We start from the raw sequence: 20,990 nt of genomic DNA, 5'->3' as shown, positions 1-20,990 counted from the left end.
TGGCGAGCCGAACATGTCCTCGGACACTCCCGGCACTAAAAGCCATACGCCATTTCATTTTTCATTATTATTATTATTGATTCGTTATACCCTACTAAGGACCGTATGTGAACTTATTTAGCACGTTTCTTCCTGTCTTCCCAAAATCTCTTCATCCCTTCGTTGTGCTTCTTTTTGCGTTCTTCCGTCCATCCTGTAGCTTGTCGTTGGCTTAAGCCGTAAAATATCAACCAGGAAACATCTTGAAGCAACCTTAAGGCTCAATACCTTAGTTGTATCCCTGCGGCCGACTTCGATCGATCTTCCTACTATCTTCAACTTGTTAGCACGATGGAAATATCAATTGACAAAACAGTCACCCCAGGCCCTAGTACAAGTACTAATTTACCTCGGTCATCGGATTCTGGGGGACCGAGAACATCATACGAGAATGAATCAGAGCTTCCGAAATCTCTGCCCGACTCGTTGGCTGAACGGTCAGCGTACTGGCCTTCGGTTCAGAGGGTACCGGGTTCGAACCCCGGCCGGGTCGGGGATTGTAACCTTAATTGGTTAATTCCTACGGCACGGGGGCTGGGTGTATGTGTTGTCTTCATCATCATTTCATCCTCATCACGACGCGCAGGTCGCCTACGGGAGTCAAATAGAAAGACCTGCACTTTGGCGAGCCGAACCCCTCCAGGGGATATCCCGACACTAAAAGCCATACGACATTTCATTTCATTTCATTTCCCAAATCTCTTCCACCGATTTGAAAACACTTTATTATTATTATTATTATTATTATTATTATTATTATTATTATTATTATTATTATTTTATAAAGTGCCCAAAAATGCCCTAGTCTTCTATTGCAGAACAATAAACTATTTTCCATTCAGACTGTGTTTATTGCCAGATGACTTGGTTCTTGTGTTCTAGGCGCGGAAGTTATGAGAGCATTCCTTATTCATGACTTTGCCATCGTCGTAATTTCCACGTAAAAATAATTCCTCTTCTTTGAAAAGTAAATCATAATACTTATAAAGTCCTGTTTACTCCATGAGCACGTGGGTGATGGCTAAATCAAGGTTGCATGGCATTAATCTGTCAGAGCGTTTCGTCTGTATTGCAAAATAAGTCTTACCTTGACCACTGCAAGATGCCATGAGGAATTGGAAAATATACATAGCACTGAGAAGTAAAATAATAATGAATGTTAGCCATAATTAATTGAGAGAATTATTTAAAACATTCCCTTTATCTTTAAATACCGTGCGGTTAGGGCGCGCGGCTGTGAGCTTACATCCGGGAGATAGTGGGTTCGAATCCCACTGTCGGCAGCCCTGAAGATGGTTTTCCGTGGTTTCCCATTTTCACACCAGGCAAATGCTGGGGCTCTACCTTAATTAAGGCCGCGGACGCTTCCTTCCAACTCCTAGGCCTCTCTTACCCCATTGTCGCCATAGGCCTAAGACTTATCTGTGTCGGTGCGACGTAAAGCCACTAGCAAATATATATATCTTTAGATAGCTGTACTGACACTGACGACACGCAATTCCGGATTGAAAGTGCCTTTTTAGGTCATTACAGCTAGAAAATAACAAATGCAAAATTTCGATTTGTCTAACCTCCACCCAACTCCACTAGGATAGAGTCTTAACTCAGCTAATCTTCAGTATTTTAAATCTCCCCTCAAGTTTTCTTGATTTAGAAATAATGATTTTTTTCCAGGACCATCACAAGAATGGCTTAACGCACAAATGGTAATAAGGGAGCCTACCTGAGATGATCCCCGCGAGTCTGGTGCGAGCGCCATAGAAGGAATTGATTGAGGAACGTGAGAAATCGGCTCCCAGAGGAACACAGGAGAAACACGATCCCAGCATATTGATGATCCCCAGAGAGGAGAGTTCCCAGCCTGTGATAAATCCATCTGGACCGGCTAGAATAATAAGAACATGTACTGTATAATCGTCACAAGGAAGAACTTATTTGTGCTGTTCAGATATAAGTAATTATTTATCGGTTTTATTTTTAGTACTAAGGGAAACAGGATTTCAGGAACGGATGGACAAACACCACGTCAGACAGTTTGGCATGGTGGGGAGTGGACAGGTACTACTTTTCAACTGGATTGTACACCCGTCGGTTGGGTGGTCAAATTTAGGTTCTCAGGGTGAATATGACAATTTCGTTCATGATTACGGTTTAAAGTATCCGTAGGTTCCGCTGAAGAGTGAGCATAATCGCTTGTAAGCCAATCTAACTCCCAAATGATAGCAGATAATTCAATTTCTCTCATATCATCTCATAAATTATTACTATAACCATATATCCTATCTTAATACTACATATCGTTACCTACTTTCAGAAAGAAAAATGCAGGAATTGCCCTAATACTAGTCTATTAGCATGCTAATGCGGTATTAAACAAAATTATCTTGACGTGGAAATCGTAGAGAAAAGAAAAACATATTATGTTACATATTTCGTTTCAAATACAGTATTTTCTCAATAACACAATTGAAGTTGGGATTTCTTTCATCTTTCATCCATAACTTTCCGTTAATAACTTGTTAACTCATTACAGTCCATGATTATTACACAAAGAAGTTCAAGGGGGTAAATGAGGTTTGATTCTTTATTATAGGAGGATAGGGTATTCTTCATATTTATGTTTATTGGATTTTTGTGTTAGCATTTCGGAATACGAGATAGTTAATAAGTTCCCCTTTATGTGGTATCAACTGACCTTCCACATTAAATTATTATATTCATAGCAATACCAAGCAAATATAGTCATATTTATACATTTACGCCAGTGAAAATCAAATATCATTAAGTGCCATTCATAGAATTATCAATCAGTATTAATTATGCAATTCGTGCTGTATATTCACATATTCATGTGCTACTATCATTGGAGAACACACATATTATTTACCGCTGTGCCATTACTATATTGTCATTCAATACCAATCTACCTTCTCATTGGAAAACAATCATTCAGTACGGCGATGTCTCTTACTATCCCTACATCTACTCCGTTAAATATGTGAGACTCATATAAGCTTCCGTAAACTTTCATAACATACTACCATTCTACATTAATTAATTTGGACTGTACCTACATATTCATATAAACATAACTTAACCTTGCAGCTAGCGCCTTATTTACCATACAACATCCATAATTGACTTATGAATCCGTAACAACTACTTCCTGCCATTACTCACATAATCAAATATAATATCTTCCCATACCATCATTATTTCACATTTCTCTTATATCTCTTCTTAGAACTTCATTCGAATTCATAATTCTCAACTCATTCCTTCTAAAATAACATCTCTGTTACGGCATTCAAGTCCATCGACGTCATATTCTTCTTATTTAACTGCGAATTCCCAATATACAATCCATTTCTTCTTACAGTACAGCCATAATTACCTTGTCTGCCGATCTGGTCTCTTCAATATGTAGGTTTTACTCTGCAATGCAATCATTCCGATGCTAATCTCACCTAGTTCAACGCTAATAACCTTTCCGAGTAGATTGATACACAACCATCAATATAAACATTCCGTTCAAGCTTACAAAAACTTAAATTCACATTAGGGATATAACTATCATTCAAATTGGCACGCGTTTGTGGTTGACTTCTCAAAATCTAGCATTGTGAATCACATAATGACACATACACTTTATCTGTAGGCAATTTCACACTCCTACTATTTTATGTCATTAACTACAAATAATTTTAGAATGAAAATCTGGGAATCTTATTACTTATCTCGATCCGATTGTGTCATCCGCTTGCTTCTGCTGGTTTCACGCCATCTCTGCACAATCAGCTCCCGTCTCCGTCTACTTCACAGCTTGGCAATGGTCTGGGCATCTCGGCTTGAGCTACGGCATCCAGGGCGGCCTTCCTCTACCATTTTAAGCGTACATCATCATATCGCCAGTTTCCATGCAATAAGAAGATATTATTAGTTGGGCGAAATGAGCAGTTAGATCTTCCATTATAAATGTTCTGACATTTATGAATGGTTATTGGTATTCCTTAATACTTCAGAAATGTTCTCTAAATATATATCCAATAAGGCTTCTTCTCATAAAATATGTCGTCAGCTGAGTGTTGACTAAGGCTCCTAACTAATATTTCTGTTGTTCTTGATGGTATTATGCCGTTTATTTTCTCAGCTTTATACTGGATCGTATCCTTTTCTATCCCCGATATCTTAAAATGCGATGCATGCGTATTTCCTTATTCTCGGTTTATCTTGCACGCGTAAATAACTAAATCCAGCGCTCAGATGAATATTATCTCTCGGTTTCTTCTTTCCGTACGTTGACACAACTCTTCTTGATTTGCAGTACAATTTTACTATCTTTTTCAAACTCGATATTAACTTACAAAAAAAAAAATTAAGAATAGCCTGAATTCAACTATTTTCTTTTGGATCAAAGAACCTATTTTCTCGCCGGTCTTCAGAAGTCTACGCCTTCTAATTACGGTCAATTCGCATCTTGGATTCATCTCATAGATGTTCACACTGTTTGAAGCTACTCCGCGCCATTTTCTCCGCTACATCTGCATGTCAACGATCATTTCGACTGTAACGTAATGGTACAATAGTAGTGAAACCTATGGTGAATAACCTACGGAATCAGACATCACGATACATTGATGGAATTGCCACTGAAGCCCTGAAGAAAATTGGTGAACTGTGCTTCGATATTCTCCACAACATATGTCAGAAGATCTGAAAACTGGGTGGGGCAGTGGTGCAATTCCATCCTCATGACAACGTTCAAGAAGGGATTACAACTCAACTGCGGAATTATCATATGGTGGCCTTCATCTCTCACATTAGTAAACTCATGCTTACAATACAGAACGAGAGGCTAAGGACCTTCCTCCTCCTGTAAATACCAGACTAGTTGCGGAGTTTGTTTCAGGTAAAGGAACCCATGAGCAGATCCAGAAGGTTTGACAGCTCATCGAGAATGCGAGGAAGTTCAAGCCTTCAGAAAGGCGAAGTAGTCGAAGCTGTGGATCATTGTTTTTGAAATGGGGACTTGTCGAACCTTGTTAAACAACTGCACTCTTTAAATACGGCGACAGTGCGTGTTAACGGTACCCTCTTCGAATCCTTCCTACCTGCTATTGGGGTGACTAAGAGATAAATTTCATCGCCCCTTCTTTTCAACATTTATAGCAGGTACATCATGAGGGAGGTCATCGAAGACTGGATTGGTGGCATCGCAGATGGTGGCAGTATAGTTTGGGATATGAAGATGGCACTCTACAATAGCCAAAGATGAGCATGAGTTAGAGACAATAATGTGGAGACTAGAGTGAAGGGAACTCGAAGTAAACAATTCGAGGACCAAAATTATGATCGTAGACAGCCTCTATAACTACCACCGAAATATCACAATAGTAGATGGCTTTGAGATCGTCAATCATTTTCAATATCTGTGATCGGTAGCACCGGGCACTGTCAGCCTGAAATCCACAGGGCATTATCATGGTGAGAAATTTGACAACAAAGCTCACTTTCATTTGGAAGTTCATCTCTATCACTAGCAGTAATAAACTCCTTATCGCAACATATGTCGCAGAAACTTCACTTTGATGAAGATGGCAGACCGCTTGAGGATTTGGAGTTGTGATGCTTTAAAAGGCTATTTCGAATGCCAAGGACGGCAGACCACACCAAAACGTCGATACTGAGGCAACTCGGAGTGAAAACGAAACTGCTGATCCTTGTGAGCTAACAGTTTATGAAATACTTCATTGTCGGGAAACCGGAGATAATCGAGATAAAAGTCGACGGTGGTGGTAGTGGTTGCGGTTATTGTTTTTAGAGGAAATGCTACTAGGCAACCATTCCCTTTCAGTTCACCAAGGAACGTCGTGCAGGAAAGACGAAAGTGGAGAGCCTGGCACAAGTAAGTGGTGGAACTCAGCAGGAGAACCGTGGTCACCAACCTACGCTCGCAAATTGAATGCCCCTGGTCCCAATTTTAGCCACTTCTTACGACAATCAGGGGATACTGAGGATGTATCCTACCACCCTCAAACACAGGGGGAAAACTGACTGGCGAAGACCCAAACTAAGTCTACCATCACGTTGGGTGGACCAACTTAAGGGCCCTGTCGGAGAGAGCCTGCAAGATGCGATCCACCAAACTCAGGATAGGGACTCCTTCAGTCTAACCGTCAACATCCTATTGCAACATTGTGTCATCACACCCTTTCGTGGGAGAGAGTAGTGAGAAGGTTCGAGAGCGTGGTGGAGTGGAAGTATGCGGGAATGTGCACTTGATAGAACATCTGTTCTATACAGAGTTAATGCCGATATACTTACAGAAGGCTCTGAGAACCGCCGCGTGCGCCAGTACGGATAATACAGGTACCATAAAAGGCACCAGGACTGTCACCCTCCAATCCGAATTCGGATGACTGATTGTAGAAAAGGGCGGTGCTAGCACGCTAGGAAACTCGGGCTCAAATTCGGTGATACCTGTAAAAGAATCACCATAATGTTGTTTGAGTAAGAATAAATAATTTTATACGTGTTTCAACCCACAAAACCCATCGTAAATTTGTATAAAAGTAACTCTTTCATTGTGATATGTAAAAAGGGATATAGTAGCATGACTTGAAAGTAATGTTTAACAAATCTAACGATTGTTTCTATGATCACGAAGAGATTTATAATATCATCTGTTATAAAAGGGGTTCAAAAGCCACCAGAAAGACACAGTTATCATTAATTATTTTGGCTGAAGATGTCACAGCTACGGTAGAGAAGAAGGCTGTACATTTCTGATATGGAAACCAATCTAAGATCTTGACTTAACCTGTGAGATTAAATAATCGTTCTCTGCTCGACAGCAGGTAACCCACTACTCTGGCTATCACAGGCACTATAGCACCGGAGACACCAATTTGTCCAGTAATGACCAATTAACTTACCTGTGAGAGTAAATGATCGATGCCTATCCGAGAGCTGGTAGGCCACTGCTGTTGCTATCACAAGCACTGCAGCACCGGAGACGTTTCCTATAAAGAATACCATTTTCTCTGCTATTCGTTGGACGGTACTGGGTTCCTTGTCGACAGAAGACAATCGAAGGGATTTGATCACCTGAAGAAATACAAATTCAAAATCAACTTGATCTTATTTCTGTAATACCTTCTCTGAAGCTTCCTCTTTCCTAATCTAAATGCCAGGGAATGTCAAAGGCGATGAATAAGAGATTATGGGGATATGACAACTTGCCAGACGAAAAGGAACACATTTGAATTGTTAAACATAAGAGCAGGTAGAAAGGAACCATAATAGGCATTAGCTTGCCAAGACGACTGCTGCCTAGTGATGTACTGGAGTGTTACGCTGTCAGTGTAACGACATACTGTTGGACTTTGTATAATACTTTATTTTAGGAAAATGTCTTCTTTTTAATTTAAAATTAAGTGCTTGAGAATAATGTATATTTGTGTATCATTTGCCACCGAGGTAGACACCTCATTTGCAAAGAAAGTTAATTTGATTTGATTGATTGAAGGGGCGTTTTGCCTGTGAAGTGAGCATTTGTTTTCTTCTGTCTTGACAAAGATACTGCGATGTATTCTAAACGTCGGCAAGTTGTACGGAATATACAGAAAACAAGCACACAGTTCAACCCGGAAGAAGAACTAAATAATTTTACACACCGTGGGAGATTCACTTCTAAGATGTGCAGCAGTTTAGGTTCATTAAAATGTTTCCTCGGCATTTTATATGTATTTTCTTCATTTACTTTAATCTAAAACGTCGAAAAACCTTTCTGAACTACATTTCTTTTTTTGCTAGGGGCTTTACATCGCACCGACACAGATAGGTCTTATGGCGACGATGGGATAGGAAAGACCTAGGAGTTGGAAGGAAGCGGCCGTGGCCTTAATTAAGGTACAGCCCCAGCATTTGTCTGGTGTAAAAATGGGAAACCACGGAAAACCATTTTCAGGGCTGCCGATAGTGGGATTCGAACCTACTATCTCCCGGATGCAAACTCACAACCGCACGCCTCTACGCGCACGGCCAACTCGCCCGGTCAAAAATATTTTAATTATTATCCGAAATATTCAATATCCGAAACAATCTTTCCTCCCTTGGTTGCGGTTAACAGAGGTTCTACTCTATTTACCAATCCCGCCACATTACAATATTGATACATTTTCTGGATACCTGTAATTTCAGGCAGATGCATAAAATAAACTTTATACTTACTGCGAAGAAAAGCAGTACGACAACGCAGATGGAGCTCAGAGCTGTATCCAGAAGGTTGGCATCATGCAAGTTCTTTAGCAGATAGAGAGCAGGAGCTCTCTCCTCAGGTCTATAAGGGATACCCAACATGTGGTGTAGCTGTGTTGTAACTAGACTCAGCACATTAGCCCACACTAGGCCTGCCAGTACGTACGATGACAGGCGGTTTATCAGCGAGCCTGAAAGCAAACATAGTTTAAACAACAATATCTTCAACAAAGTATGTGGCTGTAAATAAAATATTGGCAATATTGATAGAACGCAATATTTAATGAACATTACATTCCTTAGGTACAATCACCCGCAAAGTATATTACCTCAGTTCTCAGTTGATGACAGTGACGGAGCGCTCTACTACGCGGAGTACAGATGCCACGTCAGGAAATCGGCGATCAAGGAGGGGTTCCTTCGACTTCGCAAACAGGTCGAAGTCACAAGGACTCATGTGTGGTGAGTACGGAGGGCGTTCCAAGACTTCATTCCTACCCGCAAGAAACGCCTTACCGTGCTTGATAGCTGCAGTCGCTTAAATGCGGCCAGTGTCCAGTATTCGGGAGATAGTAGGTTCGAACCCCACTGTCGACAGCCCTGAAAATGGTTTTCCGTGGTTTCCCATTTTCACACCAGGCAAATGCTGGGGCTGTACCTTAATTAAGGCCACAGCTGCTTCCTTCCCTGTCCCATCGTCGCCATAAGACCTATCTGTGTCGGTGCGACGTAAAACAACTAGCAAAAAAAAAAGAAACGCCTTGATCCATCGTGCAACCGTCTTAGGCTTATACGGTATAATGTATTCTGGTCACAGGCTTCGCGTAATTTTCGATAACATTCTGATGCATTTTTGCCACGGGTAACCTCAATTTGAATCCATGAACCTTGATCATCTTTTGAAAACATGCTTTAGAGTGGTGAACTGGATGCCCGTCAAATGCAAACTACATATCAACAACGGTTCCCCCTGTGAGTGGGGGTGGTAGAATAACGCACACGGTATACCCTGCCTGTCGTAAGAGGCGACTAAAAGCGGCCCCAGGGGCTCTGAACTTTGGAGCGTGGGTTGGCGACCACGTGGGTCTTAGCTGAGTCCTGGCATTGTTTCCACTTACTTGTGCCAGGCTCCTCGCTTTCATCTATCCTATCCGACCTCTCTTGGTCAACTCTTGTTCTTTTCCGACCCCGACGCTATTAGGTTTGCGAGGGCTAGGGAGTCTTTCCTTTTCACGTCCTTCGTGGCCATTGTTTTCCTTTGGCCGATACCTTCATTTTTCGAAGTGTCGGATCCCTTCCATTTTTCCCTCTCATTAATGTTATATAGAGGATGGTTGCCTACTTGTTCTCCCTCTTTAAACAATAATCACCACCACCATCGCCATCAACAACGGCGCCATCTGACCACTCCCATATCCTATTTGCGCGTGCCAAATCTCCTGCCAGTGACTGAACTACATTGCCACTATTTTATTTGCATCCCTCGTAAAATTTATATCTATACATTACTTGTTGGAATTGAGATTTTCTATTAAATCATACAGGTTCTACATTGTAATCAGTCATTCGTCACCTGCGGCATCTCGTCACTGTGGTGCCGTATTCCGTGCTCCGAAGGGCGGTAGACCACCAATTTTAACGGAAGAATGGTACTGGATATTTCCGACAGGCTCCTTGAAACTCCATCTAAATTCATGCGGAAATTGGCACAGCATACTGACGTATCTGTCTTCACGGAGCTTAAAGCAGCAGGAAAGAAGCTAAATCTGTATCCGTATCTGTATAACACTGCTGTGAAACTGGGAAGGTGTAGAACAACCATGAATCCTTTTCAAGTTTCTTTGGGGTCGGCGGATGCAGGCTGGGTCTCAGCCCACAAGTAGCCACGGCTGGTCCGTGGTTCGACAGATCTGCACTCCGACCGGCCAACCGAGCAGAGGAGGGGTGGCCCCAGCTCTACCGTGGCTCTACGCCTCTGTGTTTGGGAGACGGAGGTGGGCTGGTCCCCACCATCGGCTGTCCTGAGAATGGTTTTCCGTGGTTTTCCGTGGTTTTCCACTCTCCTGCACTAAGGCGAATGCCGTGACAGTTCCTAGTAGAGACCACGGCCATCAACCCTCTCACCTTCTCCGCACATCTCCTTCTCTGATACAGATCTCCTAGCCTAAGAGATGGCTTCACAGTCTGGGAGGCCTGCCTCTCCCTTCAGGGAAGAAATGAAAACATTTAGTAGTAGTAATTGCTTTGTTATTGGCTTTGTTAACTGTCTGTCTTTGTGTAAAACATTATCGCAGAACCGTTGAGCTTTTAATCTCTAGATCCAAAGTGTTGCGCAGTCTGTCAGCTCGCATCTGATCCCCGAGCAGGCTTGCTGCAACCCCAACTATGCACTCAGGTAGACCGCTACTGTACTGCTTGCTGCGGAGACTCATTTCTTACGCACAGCAGAACATATACGTATATCTTGTTCGGGATTCTAGTGGCGATAGAGGTTACTTTTTTGTCAATATAGATGACAATGCTTCTTCTTCTTCTTAAGGCGCCTTCTTCTAGCGGAGGTTGGCAGTCCACACAGCCAGCTCCGAACGTGATGTTGCAGCATGGAAAGCATCTTCTGAAGTGCACTTGTACCATCTTCGGATGTCCTTCAATTCGAACTTTGTTGTCGTACACTTTGATCTTTCCAAAACTGCCGGGCTTTCTTGTCATATCAGCGTTCAAAGCATTCACCCCCCCCCCCCCAGGGTGATCCGAATGGGAGAATAGAAACTCAGGATAATAATTTTACGTTAAACAGAGCCATGCCATATGAACTTAAAGGGATATCCTTCAAGATCTTTAATGCAGTGGTTTCCCGTTGCCTTCCGCATCCTAATGCCGTTGACCAGTTGTAGGTTTTTCCGCCTTTTGGGACCATTTCCTGTCCCAAGGACAATAGAGTGCCCTAACCTCTACCCGCTTATCCACCATCAAGGAGACTGTTGGCACTTGGTAGAGGGGATCTTCTTATACCGGAAGATAGTCGGTCCCTTCATTCGTTAGCCGCCTGCATGTAACGAAATTGTCATAAACAGTCGTTGCCCCCTCTCTACCGCGGGGAGGTGAATGTCAGGATTTCACCGTCATTGAAACTGAGACCATAATGGTTTTTCTCAGTTTCTGTGGACCTTCGGAGAGGTAACAATGCTTGCGAGAAGGAAATTAGTTCAGACGAAGGCTAGAAACTACAGTGCATGTGCTCATATTATATTTCATTCATTTGAGTGCTGTGTTTAATATTATATTCAGTATTCTCCCAGTCTGTCGAATATAAGCTAATCTTAGGGAACGATATAAATGCGAGTGTGTTGTGTTGGACAAGTAAGAACGAGGAGCCAATTATTTTCCATGTACGAGGGCAGATCAGAAAATAAGTTGCACTTCCCAGTTATGGCCAATTATTACACCACCTATACAATAGCAACACGACTATAACGACATACACTGTAACGTCACTTTTCCACATATTTTCCAAGAGACTCCAAACATTTCTGCGAACGTACAACCAACTTGTCGATGCCGGATGCATAGAAATTTCCTCCAGCGTTCTGCAACCACTCGGAGACAGCGGCCTTCACCTCCTCATCGGTCTGGAAACGTCGACCACCGAGCTCCGTTTTGAGCTTACCGAACAGATGAAAGTCACATGGCGCTAGGTCGGGACTGGAGGGTGGATGTTGCCAGACCTCCCACTTGAAACGCTGCAGCAGTTCTCTCGCTTGGTGGGCCTTGTGAGTTGTTGCGTTATCGTGCAACAAAATCACACCGGCGCTCAATTTCCTCCGGCGCTTCTCTTTAATCGCTTTACGCAACCGGTGCAACGTTTGACAATACGACGCCGCATTGAGCCGCATTGATCGTCGTTCCTTTCGGCATGAATTCCACGTGCAGCAAACCCTCCATGTCAAAGAACACTGTCGCCATAACCTTACCGGCTGAAGGTTGAATCTTGGCCTTCTTTCGTTGTGGTGATGAGGGGTGCACCCATTCCATTGATGTTCGCTTCGTTTTGGGGGTGAAGTGGTGGACCCACGCTTCGCCGCCTGTGACGATTCGCCGCAGAAAACCGTTGCCGTCTGCGGCATAGCGTTGCAAAAATGCCAGGGGGCAGTGGAAACGTTATCCCTTGTGCTCATCGGTGAGAAGACGTGGGACCCATCTTTGACACAGCTTACGATATCCAAGGTCCTCGTGAACAATGGCGAATACAATGCCATACGACATGTTCATCTGCGTCGCGATTTCTCTCAGTTTGATGCGCCGGTTCTGTCTAATGATCGCATTCAAACTGTTGACCTTTGCACGGGTCCTGGACGTTGCGGGCCTGCCTTCGCGATGGTTGTCCGTGATATCCGTGCGTCCGGCTTCGAACTGCTGACACCACATTACGATACCTTGCCGGGAAATGCCCGCTCCCCATACACAGCACTAATTTCACGATGAATGTACCTGAAATTCTTCCTTTTGGCCCATAGGAATCGGAATGTCGTACGCACCTCATATTTGGTGTGAACGTCCAGTTGACGCGCCATTGCATTTGGCCGCTATTCACACAATACTAGACGAGACACCACAGCGACCTGCCTAACAGACGTGTGGACAGTGTCTGTCCCTTTCTCCGCTGTGCCCACGTTTGCGACACACAGCGCGCTGGTGCGGCGCGTTAGTGCAACTAATCTTTTGATCCACCTACGTACATTCCTGGTTAACAACCGCATGGTCACAGGAGCGTATAAGGTAAAATGTGACAACAACGCAATCTTCGGAACTCGGTAGATGAAGAGGACCTGATGTGCTACACATTAAACATATAGTCTATGAGTAATACATTAGTTTGATTTAAAAAACGACACATCTGTAGGCCCGAAGTGCTTAGAGACACAGAGGCAAACCTTAACCCATCTCCAGCATGAAAGCATGCACCGTGGTGGGCCAACTAGTTTATGGTTAATTCCGTGGATATTTTATGGTTCAAGTAATTATTCCACCCAAGTAAATTTACAGGAGGAAATCTGAGTTCTAGAGAATTTCGAATATTGTGATGGAGTTGCTCCTTACCTGCAGAGAGAATGGCTGCCAACTGAATACACAGGCCGGAAATGAACGTCATCATAACTGCTTTCTGAGGGAACCAGTTCAGTCCATCTGTGACATACAACCTGATGAGTTCTCTTAGAAGAACGGTTGAGCTGACGATCACATCCTTGTTCCTCCCCAATATCGGGTAGAGTAAGCTGCCGAGCAACGCCGAGTAGATGGCGTACTGTGCAAGAACAAGAAGGCAGTGGTGACTTTTGCTTCGCAAGTCTTCATCGGAAGACAAGAAGTCTAAAATATATGGACTTACACATGTCAGAATAAATAAATAAATAAATAAATAAATAAATAAATAAATAAATAAATAAATAAATAAATAAATAAATAAATAAATATCGTGGTGTATACTGCCAATCAGTACTACAGCGTTTGGTATCATCGGTACTTCATCCTCGTGGAAATGTGCTAGGAAGATGTTAAACATTGTGTTTTTCAGATGGTGATAAGCTCTACACTAGTAGTATGTGACGTACTGTGTTAAAAGTTATATTATTGTGCACAAAACAGCGAACATGTCTCGCGTAACAAAGCGTGGAAAGCATCAGGTTTATCTTGAAATTCCTGAAATATATTACTTATTTTAATAACCAATACGGTTGTTGATTGAGTTCACCCTTTTGTTTCACTAAATCCATATTTTATCCCAAAACATTAACTGACTTTCGATACGTTTTTCAAAACCAATGAAGATATAACATTTCTTGAAAGCATTACATTGTAAAGTTAGCTGTATGTGCAACATGAATGGGGAGGATTAATCAGTAATAAAAACAGGTCGAATATATCAATTAATAGTTCTAAACTATAATTCACACAATGTACAAAATGTTCGTACTATATTTTATGGCATTCCTAGCAAATCCGCATTAACAATTAATATTTTTAATTTTATTTCTTGTTACTGAGTTGGCCATGCGCTCAGGGGTGCGCAGTTGTGAGCTTGCATTAGAGAGAGAGTAGGTTCGAACCCCACTGTCGGGAGCCCTGAAAATGCTTTTCCGTGTTTTCCCATTTTCACACCAGACAGATGCTGGGGCTGTACCTTAATTAAGGCCACGGCCGTTTCCTCTCCACTCATTGCCCTTTCCTACCCCATCGTCGCCATAAGACCTATGTGTGTCGGTGCGACGTAAAGCAACTAAAAAATAAAACGAAATAGCTGAATTTCGTTTCTTCTACGTCAAGAAGAAGTAGCTTAATGTTATTCCTCAATAGCCTGTGTGTATGTAAGTATTTTAATGATGCCAAACAATGGAAATCCTAAGCTCCAAGGAAGTCGTTCGGATGTGAAGTAAAGGGTTCGAGGGGTAAACATAGCTGCCGCACATGCTTCTATCTCAAGTCTGTATGCCTGACTATAAACATCTGTTCCGTCCGCGGTGATTCTTGCGAAATGAGTTGCTGTTGTGAAGCTTCAAAGTGGTAGTGCAATTATGCTCTAGTTACACATTTGCTGTGATTATAAGTACTGCATAACGAACAGTTTAATGATGAACATGGATCTCTTTCTTCTGTCACGACTAATGTTTGTAATAAGGATAGTATCAGTTACTCATGCCGCACCGACAAACTGCCACGATTTCTCGTCAGACGCAGATAGCAAATAAGTCAATACGTATCCTTATTTGTTTTTCGTAGGGTTCATATTAATACACGGCAGATTTAATGATTTAAAATAAGAGGTGACACGGAGCTAGTTGCAAACAGGTGACTGTGGAGGTGTCAGTCTTGAAGACTGAACATTGAAAGGTATGAAAGTCTATAAAGAACATGTGAGTGTGTATGTATTGTACCCTTTAACATTAGGTTCAATGGGAGCAGTATGTATGTAGAATAGATTTATTTTGCCTGGCAAGGTCAAGGCCATTAGGAAAACTTTTCTCTCTAATCAGAAAATATAATATCTGGTCGTTGTGTCTCGAATTACCGTTATGTGACAATGTAGAGGGGAAAATAGTGACCCGCAGCACGTGCATCACTTAGAACGAAAATTTGTTGATATAGTTCATGCAATATATGAATCTTAGATGACAGAACCTTTTTGGTCAGAGTTCTAAGCTGAAATATTATCACATGCAGGTTTTTGTAGGCGCAACGACGATTTACATGTACACAGTTAAAAGAAGTAGACTACAAATGACACATCTAACGGCCACTAGACAGTAGAGTATTATAATAAAAATAAGTGATGATGATGGTGATGATCATGATGAGGATGAAGATGGTGTACACCGGAGGTGCTCACTCAGGGCATTCCGTCCCGCAGGCGCCCAGCACGGTAACTGGGCGGGCTGGCAGGTGATGAGTGCAATGTATGCTATTCAACCACAGTGACGTGGCTATATTATGAGCCGTGAAGGTTGGGCGAAGTTCTCCCAGTAACTCTCGACCACTGCGGCGATACCCGAGTTTGAAATGGAGGTAGAAAATAATGAAAGAGACAAGGAAGAATTCTACGTCATTTTGAATTTACGTTGTAAGAAATAAATTGTTTACGTTCATAGCAGTTTATGTATTTTGACCGAATACAATAACGAGTTAGTACTACAACCTCAAACATTTTAAATTAAATTTTTAAGAGTTGCTTTAGAAACATTTGTAATATAATACGGAGTTAAGGTGATAACCTGTGGCTTGTAAATAGGTTTAAATTATCTGATAAACTCACCAACAATCCAATCATGCTTAGCGCGAATAACATCAGTTAGGTTGTTTATTTGAGGGCATACTGCATATCTATTTGGTAGATATATTTATCATGCTGTTGTACTTTGATCTTGCATGAGTGAATATGTACGTCCTCACTCGTGAAGAAACTCCCTCTCGCTATTATCATCGGGCGGCTGTTAAGTTTTAAATACTTCTTCTCCTTCTTTATTTCAGCCTTTTCTCACATCACGTTGCTTTGCTGGATTCTTTTCTTTCATAAATGTCTATCCACTGCTTCTTCCTTCTTCCAACCTTTTTCTCTTAGATCCCCTTCTACCTTGTCCTTCCATCTCACTTTTGCTCTTCCTCTCTTCCTTGACCGTTCAATTTCCAGGCTTCCATGTCTTTTCCCCGCGTAGTCCTCCCCTCTTCTCTGCACATGTCCATACCATCTTAGCCTACTTTCTTGAACCTTCTTTCTTATGGGTGCCACTTTCACTGATCCTCTGATGTGATCATTCCTTACTCTATCCTCTCTTGTAACGCAACTCATCCATCTTAACATTCTCATTTCTGCCCCTTCCATCTTTCTCTTTTGTGATTGGCCAAGTTTATGCACTATAAAGCATCGCAGGTCTCACCACAGATTCATAGAGCTTTATAGAGGTTTAAAATACTATTTTCAGAAATTCAGTGAACAGAGAAAATCACACAACACTACAACACTGTGCAAAATCAAGCAGTAAACTTGTAGAATTATATAATTATATTTTTTTGTTTAATGAATAACAGGAATTTTACTTAAAACAAATGGAAATACTGTACACGTACATCAAAGGAATTGTAAATCGTAACGTATGCTTAAATCTCGTACCTTTGTAGATTGTAACAAAAAATTATAACGCGTCAGTTGTCTTTGAATGAATAAGGAAAAATAAATAGAACTGACTGTTTATCTTGAGCGCAATATAATTTAATGTTTTGAATATCTTGAAAAGGTCAGAATTTTTTTGTGATTATAGAGCTTTGTTTTAAATACTGCACACCAATCAGTATTTCGCTGAGTAGTGAAGGAGAGATTCGTAGTCGCGATCGAACATCAACGCTCTCTCGCTTCCCTGCAAATTGTGTTCGCTCTCTCGCTTCACCGTGACTTATGTTTGCTACGTAAGCTGCCCGCATTTACGTCACGCCAGCCCGACCGCTCTGGGCTAGCCTCAACGGGCGCCCAGCTGAGCCCCTCTGATGTACAGTACATTTTACATCATGATTATAGTACTCTCAAAATCTTAACTTATCTAATTTCCAAGATCCTTAGTAGTAACAGTTTGTTTACAAACAGTGCATAGGTTGAAGTAAGGCTAATCTACAATATTAACGTAATATATGAAGAACAATCCATAATTTCAATTATTATATAATAGACTAACAGGTGAGGCCCCTCTGACAGAGACCGGTAGTGTAGGGTATTCCACTGTCCAGCTGCAGAAACAACAAATGAGTTGGTGTATTTTGTGGCACGATGAGGTCGTATGTATGTATGTTCGTACGTACGTATGTATGTAGACAGGCGGGAAATAAATAAATAAATAAATAAATAAATAAATAAATAAATAAATAAATAAATAAATAAATAAATAAATAAATAAATAAATAAATAAATAAATAAATGTTCTGTTTAAACGGTCCGTCATTTCCTTGAAGGTCATACGACAATACTAAGAGAAATGTTCAAGAGATAGTGCTTTCATTTCATCTAAGGTAATATAGAAATGGCCAGTATATGTTAGTGTACCTTAAAACTGCCTTATAGCTTCGAGATAAGCTTGAACATTTAGCAAAGTAGGAATCATAAGCCTGCAGTTTGACTAAATAAATTCTGTTGTCAGCATTGCTAGCACCTACCGTACCTATTAAATCGATGTACACTACGGGCTTGATAACACAGATAAAAATAACAAGGTTTCCTGCAGTTTATATTTTCTACCAACGTAAATGAACATAGCAGGTGATTTTTGATGCAATTAAATCCATGCCAACTAACATTATTCCTCATAAAAGTGTTCTATTGCCAAATATTTTATATGCATTTTACTGTATAAAACTGAATTTACATGCATAGCCTACGTTTAAAATTAACAGCGAGAAGGCACGAAATTCAAGCCTTGTCCTTCCAGGAGACACGCAGAAGAAATGCTAACAAAGAAAGTTAGGTGTGCCATAGCCAATTTATGTACAGACTAGCAGTTACCCGCGGCTTCCCTCGCGTGGATTTCTTAATTTGATCAAAGAAATCGTTCCTAGGTACTGTACTACGACATTATCTGAAAATCCCTGAAGTATAAAAATTCATTAAAAAATTCAGTTTCATTTACCCCACAAACGCTTTGAAAACCACGTTTGTGGTATTGCCATTTGGACCTAAGATGATGTTGTGACATAGAACTGTACATTTGAGAAACAGTCTTCTCCCAAATAAAAAAATCCCACGTTTATTTATTTTTAAAGTAGATTCCAAAGAGTTATTTCCACGTCTATAACATCCTCAGTTTTTGAGATATAAGTATCCCCATAAAACGAATTCAACCCCTTTATCACTCCTTCCACCACCACCACCCCCACCTAAGTGGATTTTTCGAAAACAAAAAATACACGTTTCTATATTTTTAAAGGAAATTCCACATACCAATTTCACTGTGAAACTTCTTCAGTTTTCGGAAAATAATAACAATTATTCAATTTTTTCACTCCTTTTCACCCCGTTAAGTGCGTTTTCCGAAAACAAAATAAATACCTGTTCCTTTATTTTTAAAGGATTTTCCAAATACCAAGTTTCATGTCTGCAACATGTTAAGTTTTTGACATATGCTGTAGATATACCGGTACTCATTTTAAAAATTCACCCCTTTTTTCAATTTTTTTCGGCCCGTTAAGTGAATTTTCCGAAAACAAAAAAATACGTGTTTCTTTATTTTTAAAGGAGATTCCAAATTTTTTACGTCTGTAACATATTTAGTTTTTGAGATATAAGTATCCTCATACAAAGAATTTAACTAATTTTTCAATTCTTTCACCCCCTTAATTGGATTTTCCAAAATCAATGGAATACACGTTTCTTTACTTTTAAAGGAGATACAAATACCAATTTTCACGTCTGCAGCATCTTTAGTTTTTTATATATAAGTATCCAGATACAAATAATTCTACTTATTTTTCAATTCTTTCACCCCCCTTAAGTGGATTTTCCTGAAAACAAAAAATACGAATTTCTTAATTTTTAAAGCAGATTCCAAATACCAATTCTTACGTAGATATACTGTAGATATAGCCTTTCTAAAAATTCATCCCCTTTGTCACTCCTGTTCACCCCCCATTAATTGGATTTTCCAAGAACAAAGAACGTGTTTATTTTTAAAAGGAGATTCCAAATACCAATTTTTATGTCTGTAACTTCATCAATTATTTGACATATAAGTATCCTCATAAAGATATTCGACCCGTTTTTCACCTTTTCACTCCTTTAATGAGTCTTTCCGAAAACAAAAAAAATACATGTTTCTTAATTTTTAAAGTAGATTCCAAATACCAATACGTCTGTAATCTTTTACGTTTTTGAGATATAGGTATACTTTTTTAAAGATTTAACTCCCTTTTCACCCTCTTGGCGATGGAATATCCAAAAATCCTCCTTTAGTGACCACCTACACTCTAATATATATATATATGTATCTCCAACATTTCATTTCTTTATGTCCAGTAGTTTTGGCTCGGCGATGATGAGTCAGTCAGTCAGTCAGTCAGTCAGTCAGTCAGTCAGTCAGTCAGTCAGTCAGTCAGTCAGTCAGTCAGTCAGTCAGTCAGTCAGTCAGTCAGTCAGTCAGTCAGTCAGTCAGTCAGTCAGTCAGTCAGTCAGTCAGTCAGTCAGTCAGTCAGTCAGTCAGTCAGTCAGTCAGTCAGTCAGTCAGTCAGTCAGTCAGTCAGTCAGTCAGTCAGTCAGTCAGTCAGTCAGTCAGTCAGTCAGTCAGTCAGTCAGTCAGTCAGTCAGTCAGTCAGTCAGTCAGTCAGTCAGTCAGTCAGTCAGTCAGTCAGTCAGTCAGTCAGTCAGTCAGTCAGTCAGTCAGTCAGTCAGTCAGTCAGTCAGTCAGTCAGTCAGTCAGTCAGTCAGTCAGTCAGTCAGTCAGTCAGTCAGTCAGTCAGTCAGTCAGTCAGTCAGTCAGTCAGTCAGTCAGTCAGTCAGTCAGTCAGTCAGTCAGTCAGTCAGTCAGTCAGTCAGTCAGTCAGTCAGTCAGTCAGTCAGTCAGTCAGTCAGTCAGTCAGTCAGTCAGTCAGTCAGTCAGTCAGTCAGTCAGTCAGTCAGTCAGTCAGTCAGTCAGTCAGTCAGTCAGTCAGTCAGTCAGTCAGTCAGTCAGTCAGTCAGTCAGTCAGTCAGTCAGTCAGTCAGTCAGTCAGTCAGTCAGTCAGTCAGTCAGTCAGTCAGTCAGTCAGTCAGTCAGTCAGTCAGTCAGTCAGTCAGTCAGTCAGTCAGTCAGTCAGTCAGTCAGTCAGTCAGTCAGTCAGTCAGTCAGTCAGTCAGTCAGTCAGTCAGTCAGTCAGTCAGTCAGTCAGTCAGTCAGTCAGTCAGTCAGTCAGTCAGTCAGTCAGTCAGTCAGTCAGTCAGTCAGTCAGTCAGTCAGTCAGTCAGTCAGTCAGTCAGTCAGTCAGTCAGTCAGTCAGTCAGTCAGTCAGTCAGTCAGTCAGTCAGTCAGTCAGTCAGTCAGTCAGTCAGTCAGTCAGTCAGTCAGTCAGTCAGTCAGTCAGTCAGTCAGTCAGTCAGTCAGTCAGTCAGTCAGTCAGTCAGTCAGTCAGTCAGTCAGTCAGTCAGTCAGTCAGTCAGTCAGTCAGTCAGTCAGTCAGTCAGTCAGTCAGTC

General features: G+C 41.2%; 2 protein-coding genes across 2 annotated transcripts in view; both read right to left on the bottom strand.

Moving 5' to 3' along the window:
• The window catches only part of LOC136875678 (sodium-independent sulfate anion transporter), a 66,169-nt gene extending 59,665 nt beyond the window's left edge, over positions 1 to 6,504 (bottom strand). The window contains exons 1-2 of the mRNA XM_067149232.2: positions 6,364 to 6,504; positions 1,763 to 1,924 (exon numbers count right to left, since the gene is read on the bottom strand). Of these exons, the coding sequence (XP_067005333.2) occupies positions 1,763 to 1,924; positions 6,364 to 6,415 (214 nt within the window). The 5' untranslated portion in view covers positions 6,416 to 6,504. The remainder of the gene's footprint in view (positions 1 to 1,762; positions 1,925 to 6,363) is intronic.
• A 350-nt stretch (positions 6,505 to 6,854) lies between these two features.
• LOC136875943 (sodium-independent sulfate anion transporter) overlaps positions 6,855 to 20,990 on the bottom strand; it is a 47,519-nt gene continuing 33,383 nt past the window's right edge. The window contains exons 3-6 of the mRNA XM_068228270.1: positions 13,396 to 13,600; positions 8,272 to 8,489; positions 6,975 to 7,146; positions 6,855 to 6,925 (exon numbers count right to left, since the gene is read on the bottom strand). Of these exons, the coding sequence (XP_068084371.1) occupies positions 6,855 to 6,925; positions 6,975 to 7,146; positions 8,272 to 8,489; positions 13,396 to 13,600 (666 nt within the window). The remainder of the gene's footprint in view (positions 6,926 to 6,974; positions 7,147 to 8,271; positions 8,490 to 13,395; positions 13,601 to 20,990) is intronic.

This window comes from Anabrus simplex, chromosome 6 (genome assembly GCF_040414725.1).
Source record: "Anabrus simplex isolate iqAnaSimp1 chromosome 6, ASM4041472v1, whole genome shotgun sequence".
Lineage (NCBI taxonomy): Eukaryota > Metazoa > Arthropoda > Insecta > Orthoptera > Tettigoniidae > Anabrus > Anabrus simplex.
The sequence above is the reverse complement of the archived record's forward strand: the minus strand, read 5'-3'. Positions and strand labels throughout refer to the sequence as shown.